The sequence below is a fragment of the Eucyclogobius newberryi genome, unplaced genomic scaffold, assembly GCF_026437365.1.
Source record: "Eucyclogobius newberryi isolate DKJ021-1_F unplaced genomic scaffold, fEucNew1.0.hap1 SCAF_20, whole genome shotgun sequence".
NCBI classification, from domain to species: Eukaryota; Metazoa; Chordata; class Actinopteri; order Gobiiformes; family Gobiidae; genus Eucyclogobius; species Eucyclogobius newberryi.
The window spans coordinates 3,685,298-3,705,478 of NW_027315835.1; the positions used below are offsets into that span (position 1 = coordinate 3,685,298).

The 20,181-nt window shown below is 43.2% G+C and overlaps 1 protein-coding gene across 1 annotated transcript in view; it reads right to left on the reverse strand.

Annotated features, from left to right (window-relative positions):
* The window catches only part of LOC140369457 (calcium/calmodulin-dependent protein kinase type II subunit gamma-like), a 103,357-nt gene that overhangs the window by 45,541 nt on the left and 37,635 nt on the right, over window positions 1–20,181 (reverse strand). The window contains exons 4-6 of the mRNA XM_072456805.1: window positions 13,675–13,729; window positions 12,207–12,272; window positions 2,832–3,091 (exon numbers count right to left, since the gene is read on the reverse strand). Coding sequence (XP_072312906.1) covers window positions 2,832–3,091; window positions 12,207–12,272; window positions 13,675–13,729 — 381 coding nt within the window. The remainder of the gene's footprint in view (window positions 1–2,831; window positions 3,092–12,206; window positions 12,273–13,674; window positions 13,730–20,181) is intronic.

Sequence of the window (20,181 nt, forward strand, 5' to 3'; positions counted from 1 at the left end):
AAGAGAGAGAGAGAGAGAAAGAGAGAGAGAGAGAGAGGAAGAGAGAGAGAGAGAAAGAGAGAGAGAGAGAGAAAGAGAGGGCAGAGAGAGAGAGGACAGAGAGGGAGCAGAGAGGGGGAGAGAGGGGGAGAGCAGAGAGAGAGAGAGAGTAGATGGCAAAGAGAAAGCACAGAGAGAGAGAGTAGAGAGGGGGAGAACAAGAGAAAGTTGGGGAAAAAGAAAAAGTGCTGAGAGAGGTAAGGAGAGGTAAGAAAGAGAGAAGAGAAAGAGTGAGAACGAAAGAAAGACGAGGAGCAGAAAAATAAAGAGATGAGGGAGGTCAAAGAGAGCAAACGGAGCACTCGGGATGGACGGATGAAGAAAGAAGAGAGGCAGAAGTGAACAAGAGAGCAGGGGGAGTGTGAAAAAGAAAGATATAGTTGAGAGAGAGAGAGAGAAAGGTGGAGGAGAGGGCAGAGAGAAGAATGAGCCATGAGGAAACCAGAGGGGGGAAAAAACCCTTATATGGGCATGGGTCTGTAGCCATGGTAACGGCTGGGGAGCCGCTTAAAGCCGCAGACTGCATGCTAAACGGAGAAAGCGCGTGTTCGGGCAGCGGGACATGAAAGGCCCACTCGGGATTCAAAAAAAAAAAAAAAAAAGCCCGAAGAAACAGAGCCGCGCTGAAGCTAATCGTGAGCTAGCATCTCGCGCGTACGCAAGCTAACACACGATTAGCTAACGCACGCACGCACGACTGAGGAGAACGGGCATCTGGACGACACGGAAATGGGGTTGTACGGGCGACACACACACGCAAACACACACGCAAACGCAAACACACACGCAAATACACACGCAAACACACACACAAACGCAAACACGCACGCAAACGCAAACACACACGCAAACGCAAACACACGCAAACGCAAACACAAACACACACGCAAACACACACGCAAACGCAAACACAGGGAGGAGACTACGTGCAGTGGCGATGAGCGACAAGTGTTTTCTGGCGTTTTCAGGAACATTGAAGCGTCGCAAATGTCCAAAGACTTAAAGTGTCGTGCAGTGATGTCACAATTTTACGAGAAAACATCAGGATTTAAAGCGCCCCCTACAGGTCGCACGACTCATTCAACTAAAATGCAGTCGAGATAAATATATTTTTAATTTTGAAAAAAATATTAAAATATTATCACAGAATAGCACATTTTTACAGTTTATAATTTCACTTCCTGTTTGTGATTGATGACATCACACTAGGAAATTCCCCAGCAAACACTGGGCCAAAACTTTTTAACATATTTTTCAGTGTTTTCTCCACAAATACCTGCTCGATCGGTGTAAAACTATAATTTATATGTACAACAGATAAAAATACACCAAATGAAATCAAAATTAGAAAATCGCAAAAAATCTGTCATACGTCACTTATTATTATTATTATTATTCACGATTATTGAGACTGTGACCGAACAAACTAAATATTTAATTTTCTTTCATTCTCGTGGTCTGACATGTGACTGTTCCTCGAGTTTATGACCGATTTGACCAAATGTAACTTTCTAAAAGACAAAATAAAGTAAAATTTGACAAAAACAGCCTGATAAAAACAGTTCTTTACATTTAGGTCTGTTTTCTAGACGAGATATCGAACTATCATTCTGCTTCTAAACTTGTCACGATTATTATTTTTCTGGTTCTTACGATTATATTGTGCCCTGAAAAATCACGATTATCGATTAACCCGATAATCCTCCCCAGTAGTGGCAGAATATCCCGACTCCAGGGGGCGCTCTCCACACGCTCTGAACTGCATTCCTTCAGGTTTCTCTCAAATGATGCTCTGAAATCTGAACGCCGTGAACTGAACCTCCACTGAAATAAACGGCAAATCTAATTTTGTAATCGGATTGTTTCCCAAATCGTTCCGACTCGTAATAATGAGATTCTGGGCTAAATTAAAGGACACAAATCGACTTTTACGAGCTTTTAATTGCGTTACAAACTGTTTCCAATCATATTTTGCTTGTTCCACGTTGTATTTGAACTGATTCGTGCATGTTTGTTTGTTTGTTTGAGTTAATCCTGTATTGTCGCGCATTCAAGTCGTTTTCACCTACCCCCTATCTCCGCCCACTTCTCTGCACTTGCAATTATTACAAAAATCAGACTCCAGATTCCAGATGCATGGTTTAAGAATCATTTTTCCAACAGTCAAATGTGAAAAATTGTGACATGTGGCAGTTTTTAACAGGAAGTCAGTGGAATTTGGATGAATATTGTGTTTTAAAATGAACAAAATGTAAAATAATGATCTTTGTACGTTATAGTTGAATATAAAAACATGAAAAAGCTTAATTTTACTTTATCTAATTGCATTTAGTTGCATTTCCTGGTCAATACGTCATCAGTATTATTAGAATAGCGCTTTTAACTAATGAAACTTTGCGAAATTGACATTCTTCGACTCCAAATGAGAAAAATAACATTTGATAATGTTGAATGTGACTCAATTTCGATACAAAAAAAAGGTTTGACACCAAATTATAATAAAAACACAAACATTGAGAGCTTATTGTTTGATATTAGCAAGCAACATTACACTAGATCTGACACAAATTGTTCAAAAAAGGCCCAAATTTGTCCTATTTAAGCGTTTTCTTATCAATATGAATCTGAGCGTCGACTATTTTTGGGGAAAAATCTGCAGAATATTGTAAAACTGCTTGAATATTGTCGAACTGCCACTTGAATAATAATGAATAACTCGTCAAAGCCACACACCAGGTTCATATAAATCTGAATTATTGTACATTTTCGTTTTAGATTCACATAAAACGCACGCGAGAGACGAAAAACGAGAGACGAAAGACGTGCTCGAAAAGCTGAAAAGAGCCACCCCAAAAAAGAAATAAATAAACAAACAAACGGAGAGATGAGAGAGGATGCCGCAGCCAGACTTGAGCGTTGCCAAGGGAGACGGGGAAAAAGGAGGTGTGCGGTCGTCAACGGCAACGGGCATCCACTCACCTTGAGGTCTCTGTGCACAATATCATGCTGGTGGATATGATTGACACTCTCCAGGATCTGACTAATGCAGTGGCTACGATAAAACACAGAGAAAGAGTCTGTCATTAGCACATTAAACACAACACACAGAGGGTTCCAGTCCCGATTTAGACCTGCTCCAGTCCGGATTTATACCTGCTTGAGTCTACATTTAGTCCTGCTTGAGTCCACATTTAGTCCTGCTTGAGTCCACATTTAGTCCTGCTTGAGTCCACATTTAGTCCTGCTTGAGTCCACATTTAGTCCTGCTTGAGTCCACATTTAGTCCTGCTTGAGTCCACATTTAGTCCTGCTTGAGTCCACATTTAGTCCTGCTTGAGTCCACATTTAGTCCTGCTTGAGTCCACATTTAGTCCTGCTTGAGTCCACATTTAGTCCTGCTTGAGTCCACATTTAGTCCTGCTTGAGTCCACATTTAGTCCTGCTTGAGTCCACATTTAGTCCTGCTTGAGTCCACATTTAGTCCTGCTTGAGTCCAGATGTAGTCCTGCTTGAGTCCACATTTAGTCCTGCTTGAGTCCAGATTTAGTCCTGCTTGAGTCTATATTTAGTCCTGCTTGAGTCTATATTTAGTCCTGCTTGAGTCTAGATTTAGTCCTGCTTGAGTCCACATTTAGTCCTGCTTGAGTCCACATTTAGTCCTGCTTGAGTCCACATTTAGTCCTGCTTGAGTCCACATTTAGTCCTGCTTGAGTCCACATTTAGTCCTGCTTGAGTCCACATTTAGTCCTGCTTGAGTCCACATTTAGTCCTGCTTGAGTCCACATTTAGTCCTGCTTGAGTCCACATTTAGTCCTGCTTGAGTCCACATTTAGTCCTGCTTGAGTCCACATTTAGTCCTGCTTGAGTCTACATTTAGTCCTGCTTGAGTCTACATTTAGTCCTGCTTGAGTCTACATTTAGTCCTGCTTGAGTCCACATTTAGTCCTGCTTGAGTCCACATTTAGTCCTGCTTGAGTCCACATTTAGTCCTGCTTGAGTCTACATTTAGTCCTGCTTGAGTCCACATTTAGTCCTGCTTGAGTCCACATTTAGTCCTGCTTGAGTCCACATTTAGTCCTGCTTGAGTCCACATTTAGTCCTGCTTGAGTCCACATTTAGTCCTGCTTGAGTCCACATTTAGTCCTGCTTGAGTCCACATTTAGTCCTGCTTGAGTCCACATTTAGTCCTGCTTGAGTCTAGATTTAGTCCTGCTTGAGTCCACATTTAGTCCTGCTTGAGTCCATATTTAGTCCTGCTTGAGTCTATATTTAGTCCTGCTTGAGTCTATATTTAGTCCTGCTTGAGTCTAGATTTAGTCCTGCTTGAGTCTAGATTTAGTCCTGCTTGAGTCCACATTTAGTCCTGCTTGAGTCCACATTTAGTCCTGCTTGAGTCCACATTTAGTCCTGCTTGAGTCCACATTTAGTCCTGCTTGAGTCCACATTTAGTCCTGCTTGAGTCTACATTTAGTCCTGCTTGAGTCCACATTTAGTCCTGCTTGAGTCCACATTTAGTCCTGCTTGAGTCTACATTTAGTCCTGCTTGAGTCTACATTTAGTCCTGCTTGAGTCTACATTTAGTCCTGCTTGAGTCTACATTTAGTCCTGCTTGAGTCTACATTTAGTCCTGCTTGAGTCCACATTTAGTCCTGCTTGAGTCCACATTTAGTCCTGCTTGAGTCCACATTTAGTCCTGCTTGAGTCTACATTTAGTCCTGCTTGAGTCCACATTTAGTCCTGCTTGAGTCTAGATTTAGTCCTGCTTGAGTCTAGATTTAGTCCTGCTTGAGTCCACATTTAGTCCTGCTTGAGTCCACATTTAGTCCTGCTTGAGTCCACATTTAGTCCTGCTTGAGTCCACATTTAGTCCTGCTTGAGTCCACATTTAGTCCTGCTTGAGTCTACATTTAGTCCTGCTTGAGTCTAGATTTAGTCCTGCTTGAGTCCACATTTAGTCCTGCTTGAGTCCAGATTTAGTCCTGCTTGAGTCTAGATTTAGTCCTGCTTGAGTCCACATTTAGTCCTGCTTGAGTCCACATTTAGTCCTGCTTGAGTCTACATTTAGTCCTGCTTGAGTCCACATTTAGTCCTGCTTGAGTCTAGATTTAGTCCTGCTTGAGTCCACATTTAGTCCTGCTTGAGTCCACATTTAGTCCTGCTTGAGTCTAGATTTAGTCCTGCTTGAGTCCACATTTAGTCCTGCTTGAGTCCACATTTAGTCCTGCTTGAGTCCACATTTAGTCCTGCTTGAGTCCAGATTTAGTCCTGCTTGAGTCTATATTTAGTCCTGCTTGAGTCTATATTTAGTCCTGCTTGAGTCTATATTTAGTCCTGCTTGAGTCTATATTTAGTCCTGCTTGAGTCTACATTTAGTCCTGCTTGAGTCTAGATTTAGTCCTGCTTGAGTCTAGATTTAGTCCTGCTTGAGTCTATATTTAGTCCTGCTTGAGTCTAGATTTAGTCCTGCTTGAGTCTATATTTAGTCCTGCTTGAGTCCACATTTAGTCCTGCTTGAGTCCACATTTAGTCCTGCTTGAGTCCACATTTAGTCCTGCTTGAGTCCACATTTAGTCCTGCTTTAGTCCACATTTAGTCCTGCTTTAGTCCACATTTAGTCCTGCTTGAGTCCACATTTAGTCCAGCTTTAGACCCGTTTTAGTCCAGCTTTAGTCCTGCTTTAGTCCTGTTTTAGTCCCGCTTCAGACCTGCTACAATACTGGCAGGAATGTACTTAAGAGTGTCTGTAAATGACTTGGTTGAGCCTGAAATGAACCACAAAAATGCAGAAATACCACTTTTTTGCTCTGGTTTAGGAGATTTAACTGGACGTTTCGGTCTCTTTGGAGGTCATTTTAAAGACAACACACTTTACACCATCAAAACAACACATTTTTCCATACATCTCCTACCTATATGTGTATTATTTTGTTTTACGATCAGTTTTCAAACGGCGCTAAAGCACAATTATCCTGGTTTGAGTTAAAAGTAGCTGACATAATATGGCCCATTCACAAATATAGATGTTGTATTTACAAATGGACCATTACATGCGATTGTGACCACGGCAACCTGAAAATGACACGATTAAATTGCTACGTAAACAGATCTGGATTTGAGGCGTGAACATTAATGGCACGTTTGAATTGGCGCGCAGTAAAAACACGATTCTGCGGGTGGCGGCGTCGAGTCCCGAGCCTTTTAACGCAGACGTGATGAGGCCGGTGCAGTTTGAAGAATCCAAGCTGCGATTCTGGTGCCGAGAGGCCTTCAAACCAGAGAAACGTCAATACTCTCCATCCCAGGAGCAATTTTAATAACACCACGGTCAATCCATCCACGTGTCTGTGTTCACGGATTCTGGTTCTGGTTAAGTCTTGGTTCAGACCCGGCTAGAATCTAGTCCTGGTTTGGTTCAGTATTGGAACAGCCTGCTCTAGATCAGATAGATGTAGATAGGTAGATAGGTAGATAGGTAGATAGGTAGATAGATAGATAGATAGATAGATAGATAGATAGATAGATATCTCCACCAAAGAAGAAGTAGTCGTTTATTTTCCAGAAATTACACAATTATGTAAATGTTTGGGATTTTTTTTTTTTTTTGCATTTTGAAGCTTTTTTGACCCTTTTCGCATTAGACAAAAAGTTTATATTGATTATGTGCATACATCTTTTTTATTTTTTATTTGTTTTAAGACTGTTATGTTACTTTTTATTATTGACGTAAACAAAAAAAAGTTGATATTTATATTTTTTCTATACAATTTTAAATATGACTGTGTTTTTTAACTAAATTGTCCGATCTGTAACTAAAGACGTTTTATTTTGTCATTGAATCATTTGCAGACTCATAGAAAACACTTCCAAGGACGTTTTCTGAAAATACCTTTGGAGAAATAGACTTTAAAGAAGCTCCTGCAGAACAAACTTTACACTCTTAAACTTCACAAGATTTTGGCGGATCGAACAGAAACATTTGCTGATATTGAATTACAAGCCAGATTTATTAACATCGTAACTCCAAACAATGAGGCAAAGTTTAGGCGAAACATTTTACTGGTTTCAACAAATTTTCAGATTTATATGTTCAAATATGTGCATTTTTATTATTTATACATTATTAAAAAATCAAACCTTTTAAACTTATGTCGTTTATTAATGTAATTGTATAATATCTCTAAATTATTTTTGTTGTCACATTAGACACTGAAATCGGCGTAAACATAAAAAATTTCCTCATATTTTGGTTCAATAAATTCAGTTTAGGATTAGATATACAAATACATACAAATCTTGTTGAGTGAAATAATGTAAAGTTTGGTGTGCGTCTGTGCTACTGTAAAGTATTATTTTTATGAGAAAAAACGCTGAAAAACTAAAGAAAACGTGAGAAAAGTATCAATGTCCCATAAAAATCTATGGACACAAACTGTTTGAATAAATAAATATGAATAAATAACCAATTTAGGTGCAGTTTTGACACAGAATGTCGTCGTTTTCCAGGCGAAAGCTTTTACCGAACATAAAACTAAAACATCTAAATCACTACTTTCGCCCGTAGCGTCTCGCCCTTAAATCTTCCGTCGTAACCGTCTGATCACCGCGTCGCTCGTCCACTTCTCCGCACCCTTGCGACATAAACGGAGTGAAAAGAAAGCGTGACGTCGCGCCTTGTGCAACGCCGTTTCACCACTCCTCCCCCCGCCTCCCCCACGTGTCGGCGGGGGGAGGAGGAGGAGGCGCGGGGGGGAATGGGGAGGTCACTGGGTCAACGGTTCATATTGCGCCGGTCGCCGTGGCTGATGTGTCGTGAATAAACCTCCCTCAGGCGCTTTAAAACGGCAAAGAAAAACCCCTAATCCAATTGTGGGAGCGGTTTCCACGTGGAGCCTGACGACGCGCGCGGGTAAATAACTGGGAAAGGTCAATGTGCGTGAGATTTAGTTACCGATAGGTCGCCTTTAAAGGGGACGTACGGCAGGTTTTATTGATTTTCTAATTTTGACTCTATTTGGTGTATTTAAACCTGTTGTACATATGAATGATAGTTATATATCAATTGAGCAGGTATTTGTGGAGAAAATGTTGAAAAATCTGTAGAAAATGACAGGAAGTGACATCACACCGGGAAAAATTCACGCAAATAAACTTTGTTTTGACCCTCTAAACATTAATTCAACAAAATAAAATCGCTCTCATATATTTTTATTTGTCAAAAAAACAAAAAATATTAAATGAGTGTTTGCTGGGTAATTTCCAAGTGTGATGTCATCAATTACAACCAGGAAGTGAAATGATAAATCTAGAAAATTTGCTATTCTGGGATATTTTTTTATTTTTTTTTTATTTTTTTTTAAGCAAAATTCAACAATAGATTTATCTTAACTGCATTTGAGTTCAATGAGTCGTCCGGCCTGTAGGGGGCGCTTTAAGGGGATGTGTTTGGTGAAGAATAGGTCGTTGAATGCAGGTAGAGGTCGCGTGGACCCGCCTCAGAGGTCAAACTTATAATCTGACAGACGGACGTATAACCTAAGCAGATTTGTAGACAGAAGGCTCGGCGACTGATCTGAAGAGATCAAACCGACATGATTAAAGGCACTAGTGTCACGGAACAGACTTTTTCAACACTCCATGTGCAATAATAGGCTCGATAAATACAGCTTTCGATGCCGAGATTACGACATTTTCAACACAAAACAATAACACTTTCTCAACGTTAAACTGTAATCCTAGTACTGTTCAGGAAAGGTGTTTTTTATTTTAAATATTTTTTATTTTTACTCGATAAATTGTGTACGTGTATACTACTGTCAAATCCCTCACTGGGGCCAATAGTTACACAGATACAGATTATTAATATACAGATCCCTATATAATCTTAAGGAGTAAAAGCTAATTTCAAAGTCAATTCATTATCATTATCATTTTGTGACGCAAAAAAATATCGTCGTCGTTTCAATAAATTGAGTGAATTAAAATAACTTCTGATAGATTTCATTTTTATTGAGAAATAACATTCAAAATTATTTTACTATTAATAACATTGTTTTGCCAAATTGCCCATCCAGAACTGGAGCAGAATTAAACTAGGACTAGACTAGCACCAACCAGGTCTAAACTAGTGCTAACCCAGAATTAAACTAGGACTAGACAAGCACCAACCAGGTCTAAACTAGTGCTAACCCAGAATTAAACTAGGACTAGACTAGCACCAACCAGGTCTAAACTAGTGCTAACCCAGAATTAAACTAGGACTAGACTAGCACCAACCAGGTCTAAACTAGTGCTAACCCAGAATTAAACTAGGACTAGACTAGCACCAACCAGGTCTAAACTAGTGCTAACCCAGAATTAAACTAGGACTAGACAAGCACCAACCAGGTCTAAACTAGTGCTAACCCAGAATTAAACTAGGACTAGACTAGCACCAACCAGGTCTAAACTAGTGCTAACCCAGAATTAAACTAGGACTAGACTAGCACCAACCAGGTCTAAACTAGTGCTAACCCAGAATTAAACTAGGACTAGACTAGCACCAACCAGGTCTAAACTAGTGCTAACCCAGAATTAAACTAGGACTAGACTAGAACCAACCAGGTCTAAACTAGTGCTAACCCAGAATTAAACTAGGACTAGACTAGCACCAACCAGGTCTAAACTAGTGCTAACCCAGAATTAAACTAGGACTAGACTAGCACCAACCAGGTCTAAACTAGTGCTAACCCAGAATTAAACTAGGACTAGACTAGCACCAACCAGGTCTAAACTAGTGCTAACCCAGAATTAAACTAGGACTAGACTAGAACCAACCAGGTCTAAACTAGTGCTAACCCAGAATTAAACTAGGACTAGACTAGCACCAACCAGGTCTAAACTAGTGCTAACCCAGAATTAAACTAGGACTAGACTAGCACCAACCAGGTCTAAACTAGTGCTAACCCAGAATTAAACTAGGACTAGACTAGCACCAACCAGGTCTAAACTAGTGCTAACCCAGAATTAAACTTAAACATACTATATTCGGGTCGTGGGCCAGATTAAACACCTCAGCGGGCCTGATTTGGCCCCTGGGCCTGCAGTTTCTTCTCACAATAAATCATGGATATTGTGTCATTGTTGTGGTTGAAGTCCTTACAGTAAATATTGAAGCGTTTAGTCTGCGCGCGTCGAGTCATTATGAAAAGTGTTTTGGAGAACGCCGCGTCGAGCTTCGTGCATTTAGCCCCACGAGCGCTTGAATAAATAATGCACCTCTGGCCTGAACATCCGAGTCGCGTCCTAATTGATAAAGTGTGTTGACGGCGCAGAGCACTTCCTGACAGGAAGGGGACGACGGCCAATCGCGGCCGAGCGAAGACGTGTCTGAGGGTCTGACGAGGAACGGCGTTTTGAGATGGAAAAGTTTACACACAATTTTCAACGAGACTTTCTTATTTACGACAAACATGACTAAATTGGCTTTCAGTGCCGTTTGACAGAAAATAAAGTGCAATTTCTTCCTCAAAAGTTCAAAACACAAACTTTTACTCCAGATCATTGACGATTTCGCACGATTGGATCTCAATCTGATTAAACTTTATTCTCATTTTCTTTATTCATCTGCCTGAAGAGTGGGTCCAGCTCGACTCAGTCGGTCCCTCTTCTGCCTGAAGAGTGGGTCCAGCTCGACTCAGACGGTCCCTCTTCTGCCTGAAGAGTGGGTCCAGCTCGACTCAGACGGTCCCTCTTCTGCCTGAAGAGTGGGTCCAGCTCGACTCAGTCGGTCCCTCTTCTGCCTGAAGAGTGGGTCCAGCTCGACTCAGTCGGTCCCTCATCTGCCTGAAGAGTGGGTCCTGCTCGACTCCGACGGTCCCTCATCTGCCTGAAGAGTGGGTCCAGTTCGCCTCAGTCGGTCCCTCTTCTGCCTGAAGAGTGGGTCCAGCTCCAGTCTCCTCGTGTCCGTCTGTCCGTCTGTGAGAGTCGGATCTCTCCTTCACTGGAACTCCTCCAGGTTTCTACGCTTTTTTCCCAAAGAGGTTTTTTTTGTAGTTTTTCCTGGCCGAGAAGGAGAGTCTAAGGACAGAGGACCCTGGGACATCGTCCCTCGCCACCACAGACATTGTCTGACTTCATCGCCACCACAGACATTGTTGATTCATTTCTCCCTGTGGCCCTCAGAGGCAACTGTTGTTGTGATTTTGGGCCTTACAAAAATAAATTGATTTGATTTGATTTGATTTATTGATACTCGATACAATGACAACATTGCTCTTTTATAAGACGTCAGACTGTCATTTTTAACTCTAATTTAACTCTAACTGTAATTTATTGATGTTATTCAATTTCTGAAAAAAAAGATCTATATCATTCTAAAACTAAAAATTCAACAGAAAAGTCAAATTTCGTCCTTTTTAGTGACTTTTTTTGCATCGATACTTGATCAGATGAGTATTTAGCTTTGATATCGATTAGCATCTGATTTGATACTTTTGACTATTTTGATTATTGTAATTGTCATGTGGACTATGCACTCTAAAACTAAAAGAAAGCTGTGTTTTCGTCAATAACAGACTTTATTTGTACATATTCTTTATCTAGTCACTGTATTTCAACCTTTATTTGGGTAAAAATGTGGTTAAAAAGTCTCAATGTTTTTAATCAAATAAATAAATAAATAAAATTAAAAACTAAAAACATTTAAATATATATATATTTTATAAGTCTCGATGTGCAATAGAAATGTTTGACAAGTCGATTAATAGAACAAATGATGGTTGTAGTCCAGTCCAGGTTTTGGCCCACATTTCCCTCACACGTCGGGCCGTTGTTGGGTTTATCGCTGGGTTTTACGTCAAAACGGCGACTCCATTGGATTTCTGCACTTTAGTGGTTCATTCTACACTTCCTGTTTACATTTAACGCCTCGTTTCAGCACCTTTAAGATCGACTCCCAAACCACATTCACACTTTTGTCCCGTTCATCACTGCGAGAACGAGAAGATAAATGTGCTTTTGCTCCGGAGTTTTGTCTGTAAATCAACTTCACAACAGATTTGGACTTGATTGTATTAATTATATTAATTACATTGATTATATTGATTATATTGATTATATTGAGCGTAAGGACTTTATGGTTTGGTAAAGTGATGTTTTGAACTGATGTTTATTGGACGTGTTCTTCGTACCTGGCGTCGGCTTCACTGTAGTACTCTCTGGCCACGATGTCTTCAAAAAGCTCTCCACCCGTTACCCTGGAAACGAGCAGAGAGAGAGAGAAGAGGGGGAGAAGAGAGGAGAGATGGGACAAGAAGGAGAGGGAGAGAAGGGAGGAGAGAGCAAAGAGAGGGAGAGAGAAGGGAGGAGAGATGGGACAGAGCAAAGAGAGGGGGAGAGAAGGGAGGAGAGATGGGACAGAGCAAAGAGAGGGGGAGAGAAGGGAGGAGAGATGGGACAGAGCAAAGAGAGGGGGAGAGAAGGGAGGAGAGATGGGACAAGAAGGAGAGGGAGAGAAGGGAGGAGAGAGCAAAGAGAGGGAGAGAGAAGGGAGGAGAGATGGGACAGAGCAAAGAGAGGGGGAGAGAAGGGAGGAGAGATGGGACAAGAAGGAGAGGGAGAGAAGGGAGGAGAGAGCAAAGAGAGGGAGAGAGAAGGGAGGAGAGATGGGACAGAGCAAAGAGAGGGGGAGAGAAGGGAGGAGAGATGGGACAAGAAGGAGAGAGAGAGAGCGTAGGACGGATGTGACACAGAAGGACGAGACAGAAGAGATGAAAGGGAGAGAGAGTGAAGGAGGGAGGAGATAGGATGGAGGAGACAAAAGGAGGAGACAGATCGAGAGAGAAGGAGGGATGACGTTAGCAAACAGCCAAACCGTAGTCACACACTCAAATAAATGTCAGCGTGTGTGTCTCGTTATGTGTGTCTGTGTGTGTCTCGTTGTCTGTGTCTGCATCCGTTGTGTGTGTGTCTTGTTGTCTGTCTCGTTGTGTGTGCATGTCTCGTTGTCTGTGCGTGTGTGTGTGCGTGTCTCGTTGTGTGTGTGTGTGTCTCGTTGTGTGTGTGTGTGTCTCGTGTGTGTGTGTGTGTGTCTGTGTGTGTCTCGTTGTGTGTGTGTGTGTCTGTGTGTGTCTCGTTGTGTGTGTGTGTGTCTGTGTGTGTGTCTGTGTTTCTCGTTGTGTGTGTGTGTGTGTGTGTGTGTGTCTTGTTGCGCGTGTGTCTCGTTGTGTGTGTCGTTGTTTGTGTGTGTGTCTCTTTGTGTGTGTGTGTATGTATGTGTGTGTGTGTGTGTGTGTGTGTGTATGTATGTGTGTGTGTGTGTCTCGTTGTGTGTGTGTGTGTCTGTGTTTCTCGTGTGTGTGTGTGTCTCGTTGCGTGTGTTTCTCGTGTGTGTGTGTGTCTCGTTGCGTGTGTGTCGTTGTGTGTGTCGTTGTTTGTGTGTGTGTCTCGTCGTACGCATCTCTCGTCGTGTGCGTGTGTGTGTGTGTGTGCGCCTCTCGTTGTGTGTATGTGTGTGTGTGCGTCTCTCGCTGTGTGTATGTGTGTGTGTGCGTCTCTCGTTGTGTGTATGTGTGTGTGTGCGTCTCTCGCTGTGTGTATGTGTGTGTGTGCGTCTCTCGCTGTGTGTGTGTGTGTAAGTCTCTCGTTGTGTGTACTCACAGGTCAAAGACGAGGTAGTGGAAGCCCTCCTCTGAGATGCTGTCGTGGAGCCTCACTGTGAAGAGACACAGAGGAAACGACTTTACACAGGAACAAACACACACACATTTATCACAACAAACAGAACACGAGAATCACAGGAGCGTAACGAGGACTGAAGCGTTTGTAAGAACATGTGACTTTATCACGTTTTGAAAAACCTTGAGGAACACAAATATGAACTACCATATTTTCCAGACTATAAGTCATAGTTTTGGCTGGTGCAACTTATATGTGATATTATTTGTTATTTTCACACTGACAACCACAAGAGGGCGCTCTGGGCTCTAAGCGACGCAGAAGAAGAATCTGCACTTCCTCTTCCTCTGGAGTTTGTGGAGTTGTTTAGAAGTGACACAGAGGAAGAAGAATTCAGTGGATTTAGTGATTTGGGGTAAAACTGATGCTTTGCTAAACTTGTTAGCATGTTCTTTATGTTATAGTTATCTGAATAACTGTTCATATGTTACGCTAACATACCAGACACTTACCACAGTTCTGTCTGTGCCTCATGTAGCTGAAGGTGTTAGCGTTAGCATACGTCATGTAGCTGAAGGTGTTAGCGTTAGCATACGTCATGTAGCTGAAGGTGTTAGCGTTAGCATACGTCATGTAGCTGAAGGTGTTAGCGTTAGCATACGTCATGTAGCTGAAGGTGTTAGCGTTAGCATACGTCATGTAGCTGAAGGTGTTAGCGTTAGCATACGTCATGTAGCTGAAGGTGTTAGGGTTAGCATACGTCATGTAGCTGAAGGTGTTAGCGTTAGCATACGCCATGCAGCTGAAGGTGTTAGCGTTAGCATAAGTCATGTAGTTGAAGGTGTTAGCGTTAGCATACGTCATGTAGCTGAAGGTGTTAGCGTTAGCATACGTCATGTAGTTGAAGGTGTTAGCGTTAGCATACGTCATGTAGCTGAAGGTGTTAGCGTTAGCATACGTCATGTAGCTGAAGGTGTTAGCGTTAGCATACGTACACCTATTCACCATGTTCTCTCATCTGTTATTATTTTAAACTGAATTTAAAGAGGAAATGTCTGTTCTTGGTCTTGGATTTTATCAAATAAATTTCCCCCAAAAATGCGACTTATATATGTTTTTTCAATTTTTTTCACAATAGACTCCAGGGAGGCTTATAGTCCAGAATATATGGTAATACAAGAATGACATGCGTTTAAGAACACTACAGGGTGAAACAGGATGTGTTGTTCGTGGAGGAAGTTGTGTTACTTCCATGGACAACACCAAAGTACATTTCTGACATGTTAGAGCAGGGACCGGCCTCCTGCTGGTGCCAGAGTGAGGACTAAACATGGACCGGCCTCCTGCTGGTGCCAGAGTCAGGACTAAACATGGACCGGCCTCCTGCTGGTGCCAGAGTCAGGACTAAACATGGACCGGCCTCCTGCTGGTGCCAGAGTCAGGACTAAACATGGACCGGCCTCCTGCTGGTGCCCAGAGTCAGGACTAAACATGGACCGGCCTCCTGCTGGTGCCAGAGTCAGGACTAAACATGGACCGGCCTCCTGCTGGTGCCAGAGTCAGGACTAAACATGGACCGGCCTCCTGCTGGTGCCAGAGTCAGGACTAAACATGGACCGGCCTCCTGCTGGTGCCAGAGTCAGGACTAAACATGGACCGGCCTCCTGCTGGTGCCCAGAGTCAGGACTAAACATGGACCGGCCTCCTGCTGGTGCCAGAGTCAGGACTAAACATGGACCGGCCTCCTGCTGGTGCCAGAGTCAGGACTAAACATGGACCGGCCTCCTGCTGGTGCCAGAGTCAGGACTAAACATGGACCGGCCTCCTGCTGGTGCCAGAGTCAGGACTAAACATGGACCGGCCTCCTGCTGGTGCCCAGAGTCAGGACTAAACATGGACCGGCCTCCTGCTGGTGCCAGAGTCAGGACTAAACATGGACCGGCCTCCTGCTGGTGCCAGAGTCAGGACTAAACATGGACCGGCCTCCTGCTGGTGCCAGAGTCAGGACTAAACATGGACCGGCCTCCTACTGGTGCCAGAGTCAGGACTAAACATGGACCGGCCTCCTGCTGGTGCCAGAGTCAGGACTAAACATGGACCGGCCTCCTGCTGGTGCCAGAGTCAGGACTAAACATGGACCGGCCTCCTGCTGGTGCCAGAGTCAGGACTAAACATGGACCGGCCTCCTGCTGGTGCCAGAGTCAGGACTAAACATGGACCGGCCTCCTGCTGGTGCCAGAGTCAGGACTAAACATGGACCGGCCTCCTGCTGGTGCCAGAGTCAGGACTAAACATGGACCGGCCTCCTGCTGGTGCCAGAGTCAGGACTAAACATGGACCGGCCTCCTGCTGGTGCCAGAGTCAGGACTAAACATGGACCGGCCTCCTGCTGGTGCCAGAGTCAGGACTAAACATGGGGAATCTGCATTTTTTCCCCGTTTCCTAAATCATTATGAAATATTTTGTACCTTCTGCTCTAAGAATAAACTTGATGTAAATTATCGCGGTCTTGCAAATGTTTTGGGTAAAAAAACAAACAAAAACACATGATGTTTTCCACATTGTGCAGAGCATCGTCCCAGTTTGTAACCACACTTCTTTGCCAAAGCCATCTTGCTCATAAATAATTTGCTGCTGGCAAATCAAAACATGTGTGAATAAAACAAAACGTGCTCAAGATGAACTAGCAAAATCTCAAAAAGGCTCAGTTCTTGATACAAATGTTGATGACGCAATAATTATCACAAACACACATTTTAAATACAATAATCATGTAGTTTTCTCCATTCTAAACCGATTTATGTGAATTTTTATGAGAAAACAACAATATTTTGCACAGTATATACAAACACATTTCACCATTAACATGATTATACTGAAGATAAAGATGTAATTGAAGATTTTGCCGTTGTCGTTTATAATGTTACTTCCTGGTTGGAGAATGCTTTATGCTGTAAATGTAACGAATGCCCGGGGTAATACTTGACGGATTGGAGGACTTTTCAAGTTTTTATTACGGGATTAATATTTACACAAACCCTGAGAAAATGTCCCTTTGCTGCATTATCACACGCATTATCCAACTAAACAAAGTAATAGTTAATTAGACAAATATAACAAGTCATATTCACTTTAAAGGACAAATATGCATTTTTGTATCATTATTGGCCTTTAAACATGCTCATGAGTATCTTTACTTTGGCATTTCATGTTTTAGAACAAACAAACAAAAAACACTATAACTTTGCTACAGCCTTGGAAGATTTCAGAGTAATTGAGCGTTGGCTCCATCTACAGGCTGCAGAGGGAATTACACAATTTAAAAAACAAAACCGCTTTAGTGGTTTAAGCCGCGCAGTTGCAATGATCGTGATTAGACGGGTGAAATTCACAGAACGAGTCTTAAAAACGGCACAGAAGATTCTCAGAGTGACATCACAGATCGAGAAAACACCAGTTATGGAGGAGATTCAGAACGGAGTGTTTTGGACGCTCGGAGGGGAGAGGGTTTTCTAACCAGGATTCATCAAACTAGAGTAAATGAAGCTAAATGCTACTGCAGGTGTGTTTTGTCCTTTAAAGTCAACACGTTCCAATCTAGTTTGATAAAAGTTTAATCAGATAAGTGTTCCTTTGTAGAGTGACCCATCATGACTTTGTAGAGTGACCCATCATGACTTTGTAGAGTGACCCATCATGACTTTGTAGAGTGACCTATCATGACTTTGTAGTGACCCATCGTGACTTTGTAGAGTGACATATCATGACTTTGTAGAGTGACCCATCATGACTTTGTAGAGTGACCTATCATGACTTTGTAGAGTGACCCATCATGACTTTGTAGAGTGACCTATCATGACTTTGTAGAGTGACCCATCGTGACTTTGTAGAGTGACCTATCATGACTTTGGAGAGTGACCTATCATGACTTTGTAGTGACCCATCGTGACTTTGTAGAGTGACCCATCATGACTTTGTAGAGTGACCAATCATGACTTTGTAGAGTGGCCCATCATGACTTTGTAGAGTGACCCATCATGACTTTGTAGAGTGACCAATCATGACTTTGTAGAGTAACCCATCATGACTTTGTAGAGTGACCTATCATGACTTTGTAGAGTGGCCCATCATGACTTTGTAGAGTGACCCATCATGACTTTGTAGAGTGACCCATCATGACTTTGTAGAGTGACCCATCATGACTTTGTAGAGTGACCTATCATGACTTTGTAGAGTGACCCATCATGACTTTGTAGAGTGACCAATCATGACTTTGTAGAGTAACCCATCATGACTTTGTAGAGTGACCTATCATGACTTTGTAGAGTGGCCCATCATGACTTTGTAGAGTGACCCATCATGACTTTGTAGAGTGACCCATCATGACTTTGTAGAGTGACCCATCATGACTTTGTAGAGTGACCCATCATGACTTTGTAGAGTGACCTATCATGACTTTGTAGAGTGACCCATCATGACTTTGTAGAGTGACCCATCATGACTTTGTAGAGTGACCCATCATGACTTTGTAGAGTGACCCATCATGACTTTGTAGAGTGACCTATCATGGGTTTTGTACCCTGAGAAGGGCTCGTTTATGTCAGAAGTTTAAGTGGGATTGGCCAGCGGCGAGAAGTCCGTCCCCTTTGTCCGTTTGCTGAGAGACGGTGGCCTCTTTGGTCCAAAGTTAAGACGCTCGAGGTGCAAAGGCAAAATGTGAGTAGAGAAGGACATGGGAGAGAGAGGGAGGAGAGGGAAGGAGGAGAGAGAGAGAGAGAGAGAGAGAGAGAGAGAGAGAGAGAGAGAGAGAGAGAGAGAGAGAGAGAGAGAGAGAGAGAGAGAGAAGAGAGAGAGAGGAGAGAGAAGGAAGAGAGGGAGAGCAGAGAGAGGAGAGAGAAGGAGGAGAGAGAGGGAGGAGAGAGAAGGAGAGGGAGGAGAGGGGAGGAGAGAGAAGTAGAAGAGAGAGAATAGGGGGTGGAGAGGAAAGAGAGAGAGGGATAGGAGGGAGTAGAACGTTTAGAGAGATGAAAGGAAGAGAGACATGGAAGGGATAAAATATGAGAGGGCAGAGAAGATAAAAAAGGGAGAGGGAAGAGCGATATTGGGAGACATGAGACATAATAAAAGATTTAGGAAGAACTGTAAAGGGAGAGAGGAAGAGAAAGAGAGAAACAGATGGAGAGATGGTAGAGAGGGAGAGATGTAGTCATGGAGGACAAAGTCAGAAAGTAGGCAAGGGGCAAACACACGCCTACGGGGCCTGTCAAGGAAACTAGGACACGAGGAAGGAGAGAGAGAGAGGAAAGGAACTGAAGGAGAGAGAGAGGAAAGGAACTGAAGGAGAGAGAGAAGGGGGAGAGAAGAAGAAGAAAGGAAGTGAAGGCGAGAAAAGAAAGGGAGAAAGAGAGGGGTTAAGATGAGGGGCCAGACGGGGAGGGAAGAGAGAAAGGAGATGGAGGAAGAGAAGGACGTGGAAGAGGAGAGAGAAGGAGACAGGAGAGAGAGGGAGAGAGTGACGTAGAGAAGGAGAAAAAGTACAGTAGAAGAGGAGGGGAAATGAGGGATGAGATATGAAAGAAGAAGACGAGAGCAAGAGGGAGGAGACAGATGGCAGAGGAGAGAGGGAGAGGAGACAGAGGAGGAGACGAAGTGAAGTAGAGAAGGAGAAAGAAGAGAGAGAGGAGGAGAGAAAGAGGAAGGAGACTGAGAAGGAGAAAAGAGAGGGGAAAGGAGAGAGGAGACAGAAGAGTGAAGTGGGAGGAGGAGAAAGAAGAGGCAGAGGAAGGAGGGAGGAGATGGAGGAGGAGAGAGGTCAGGAGAGAGTCATAAGACGGACAAGGAGATGAAAGAAAGACGGAGGAGTCCAACAGGGGAGGAAAGGACAGGAGGAGAGAAGAAGAGGAGTTAGGAGACAAGGGAGGAGAGACGCAGAAGAGAATGAGAGGGAGGAGAGGAGGAGAGAGGGGTACAGAGAGAGAGAGCGAGGCGGAGGGGAAAACAAGCAGGGATACACTGTAAAGAAAGATAGAAACGGGGGAGGAGAGAGAGGAGAGAGAGGAAAGAGGGGAGAGAGAGGAAAGAGAGGAGAGAGAGGAAAGAGAGGAGAGAGAGGAAAGAGAGGAGAGAGAGAGAGGAAAGAGAGGAGAGAGAGGAAAGAGGGGAGAGAGAGGAGAGAGGGGAAATAGAGGAGAGAGAGGAAAGAGAGGAGAGAGAGAGGAAAGAGGGGAGAGAGAGGAGAGAGAGGAGAGAGAGGAAAGAGGGGAAATAGAGGAGAGAGAGGAAAGAGAGGAGAGAGAGAGGAAAGAGAGGAGAGAGAGGAAAGAGGGGAGAGAGAGGAGAGAGGGGAAATAGAGGAGAGAGGAAAGAGAGGAGAGAGAGAGGAAAGAGGGGAGAGAGAGGAGAGAGAGGAGAGAGAGGAGAGAGGGGAAAGTACACACGGGGGAGAAAAGGTGTGATGGATGGAGTCTGTTTGCTCCTCCCGCACGTCTC